This window comes from Colossoma macropomum, unplaced genomic scaffold (genome assembly GCF_904425465.1).
Source record: "Colossoma macropomum unplaced genomic scaffold, Colossoma_macropomum, whole genome shotgun sequence".
NCBI classification, from domain to species: domain Eukaryota; kingdom Metazoa; phylum Chordata; class Actinopteri; order Characiformes; family Serrasalmidae; genus Colossoma; species Colossoma macropomum.
This window is the reverse complement of record NW_023495788.1, coordinates 22,501-25,339: the sequence shown is the minus strand read 5'-3', so window position 1 is coordinate 25,339 and position 2,839 is coordinate 22,501. Positions and strand designations below refer to the sequence as shown.

Genomic DNA, 2,839 nt, shown 5'->3' with positions numbered 1-2,839 from the left:
GATTTTATGCTCATTTGAGGTTCTGATTATCTGTGACTTAAATTGTAACTGATCTCCTCAGCAGGCAGGATAACCTGAACCATGGAGCCTCTAAGCACTCTGCACGTTTACATGCATGCATTTCTTCATTTCTTTATAAATGTTGATTATAGGTTGTCATTGAAAGTCCATCTAAAATATTACTAAATAAAAGCTGGATGACAACTGATTCTGTGTGTGGTTGATCCTTAATATATTTGTTCTATATAATCTTTAAAATGTGGAAGTGTTAAATAAATCCCTGGTTAATTAATAAAAATGTTTTCAGTTTCAGTCTGAATATTCTGCTGTATGTATGTATATGCATGTATGCAGGGAAATATGTGTTGGCAAGTCAAGAGTTAATAAATAGTAGATGGTTACCAAGTAGCAGCAACAGTTGAGCCCTTGCAACAAAAATGGTACGTGGGATTTTTATAACAATCGTATAAGCAGGGTTAGTCTTGATGCCCTGTATTTAAAATAACATTAAAAAGAATAGTTTGGCTATTCGGCTATTATTTGGCTAAAACAAAATAACTGATAATAAAAAATTATAATGTTTTTGTTTGTGTGTGTGTGTATGTATGTGTATATATATATATATATATATATACATATGCTTGGCTAACATGCCAAGTGAAAAACTAAATAATTTTATGATTATGAAATGATGAAATAAAAGACTTTATAATAAAATAAACAAATAAAGGACTTGCGTGTTGTCACGAATGGATAAATAAGAAAGTAAGAAAGAAAAAAAAAGAAGAAAGAGAAGCAATGTAAATTCAGCAAGCGGTGGAGAGACTTTTATTTTGAAATTGTGCCGGTTGAAGCAGCCATTTGTCGGAGCGCGTCGCCGCTGTGTCAGTCTCTTTTCTTTTTCCTCCTCTTTTGGAGAAACATGTCGACAGAAGGAAGGATGGACGAGGTGAGTGAGAAAGAACAAAGATCAGGTCTTCACATTAATCCGCGCACACGCGCGAATCGCCAGGTTCCTGATCGAATTCTTCCGTTCCACCTTAAATCGTGCAGCAGTTGCTGTTGAAACGCTTGAAGCGCCGGAATGTAGCTGCTGCACCATTTAAGGTGGAACGGAAGAATTCGAACAAGAAGCTGGAGAGCAGGTAAACAAACTTCAGCGTTAGGGATGTTAAAGGCTGGAAACGGCTGGAGCGCAGCGGCGGGTCTGATACTCCTCTGTATCTGATCAATGAGGAGCTGAAGAGCTGAAAACAAGCTAAACTGGTCCGTTAACAGTGTAAAACAGACCTCTATCAGACCTGCTGCGTGTCTGATACACCAGTCAGACAAAACATTCAAACCAGCTCCTTGTTTCTACGCTCTCTGTCCACTTTATCAGCTCTACTGACCATATAGTCTCACTTTGTAGTTCTACAGTTACAGACTGTAGTCCATCTGTTTCTCTGATACTTTGTTAGCCCCCTTTTACCCTGTTCTTCAGTGGTCAGGACCCCCATGGACCCCCACAGAGCAGGTACTATTTGGGTGGGGGATCATTCTCAGCACTGCAGTTCTGCTGGAGTTTTTAAACACTGTGTCCATTCACAGTCCACTGGTTCTTCAAGGCTTCTTTAGTGACGAAAATGGTTCTAGGTAGAAGCATGAACACTCAAAGAACCCCTTGCATGATTAAAGGGTTCTTTGCCTCATGAAAGGTTTCTTCAGACTGATGGAGAACGTGCTGTAGATGGTTCTACATGGAACCATGGAACTGAACATTGTTATGTGTCAAGCTTGTAACAGCAGACGGACCCTTTTCAAAAAGGTTCTATAGAGAACAGTCTATAGCACATCCATGCACATTTTCCATCAATCCAAAGAACGCTTTTCTGATGCAAAGGGTCCTTTAAGCTTTCATGGTTCTGTATATAACCATTTTCTTTGCTAAAGAACCCTGGAAGAACCATTTTTTTAAGAGTGTATGAGACACTCCTACCTTGTCGGTCCACCTTGTAGATGTAAAGTCAGAGACGATAGCTCATCTGCTGCTGCACAGTTTGTGTTGGTCATCCTCTAGTCCTTCATCAGTGGTCACAGGACGCTGCCCACAGGACGCTGTTGGCTGGATGTTTTTGGTTGGTGGACTATTCTCAGTCCAGCAGCGACACTGAGGTGTTTAAAAACTCCAGCAGCACTGCTGTGTCTGATCCACTCAGACCAGCACAACACACACTAACACACCACCACCACGTCAGTGTTACTGCAGTGCTGAGAATGATCCACCACCCACATAGTACCTGCTCTGTGGGGGTCCATGGGGGTCCTGACCACTGAAGAACAGGGTAAAAGGGGGCTAACAAAGTATGCGGAGAAGCAGATGGACTACAGTCTGTAACTGTGTACAGTGTTGTTGTGAATGAGCTGCTGTTGTAGTTTAGCTTCACTCAGTTCAGAGTTACTTAGTTATATTAAACTCTCAACAATGGTTCTTCAAAGGTTCTTTAGTAAAAGGAATGGTTCTATTTAGGTTTATGAATTCGATATATAACTATTGCATGCTTAAATGGTTCTCTGCATGATGAAATGGTTCTTCAGATTGATGGAGAATGTGTTGTGTATGGTTCTACATAGCACCTTTTTGAAATGTCCTTACAGCACCAAAAAGGTTCTTATATGTTACGATGTCAAGCTTGTAACAACAGAAGAACCCTTTTTGGTGGTATATAGAACCATATCCAACATATTCTCCATCAATCTGAAGAAGGATTTCACTATGCAAAGAACCATTTAAGCATGAAATGGTTCTGTATAGAACTCATGGAGAAAGTATTGTATATGGTTCTATATAGAACCAAAA

The 2,839-nt window shown here is 40.0% G+C and overlaps 1 protein-coding gene across 1 annotated transcript in view; it reads left to right on the top strand.

Moving 5' to 3' along the window:
- The first annotated feature begins 833 nt into the window (after positions 1-833).
- The window catches only part of LOC118803028 (histone-lysine N-methyltransferase EHMT2-like), a 24,229-nt gene continuing 22,223 nt past the window's right edge, over positions 834-2,839 (top strand). Inside the window, exon 1 of the mRNA XM_036563522.1 lies at positions 834-949. Coding sequence (XP_036419415.1) covers positions 923-949 — 27 coding nt within the window. The 5' untranslated portion in view covers positions 834-922. The remainder of the gene's footprint in view (positions 950-2,839) is intronic.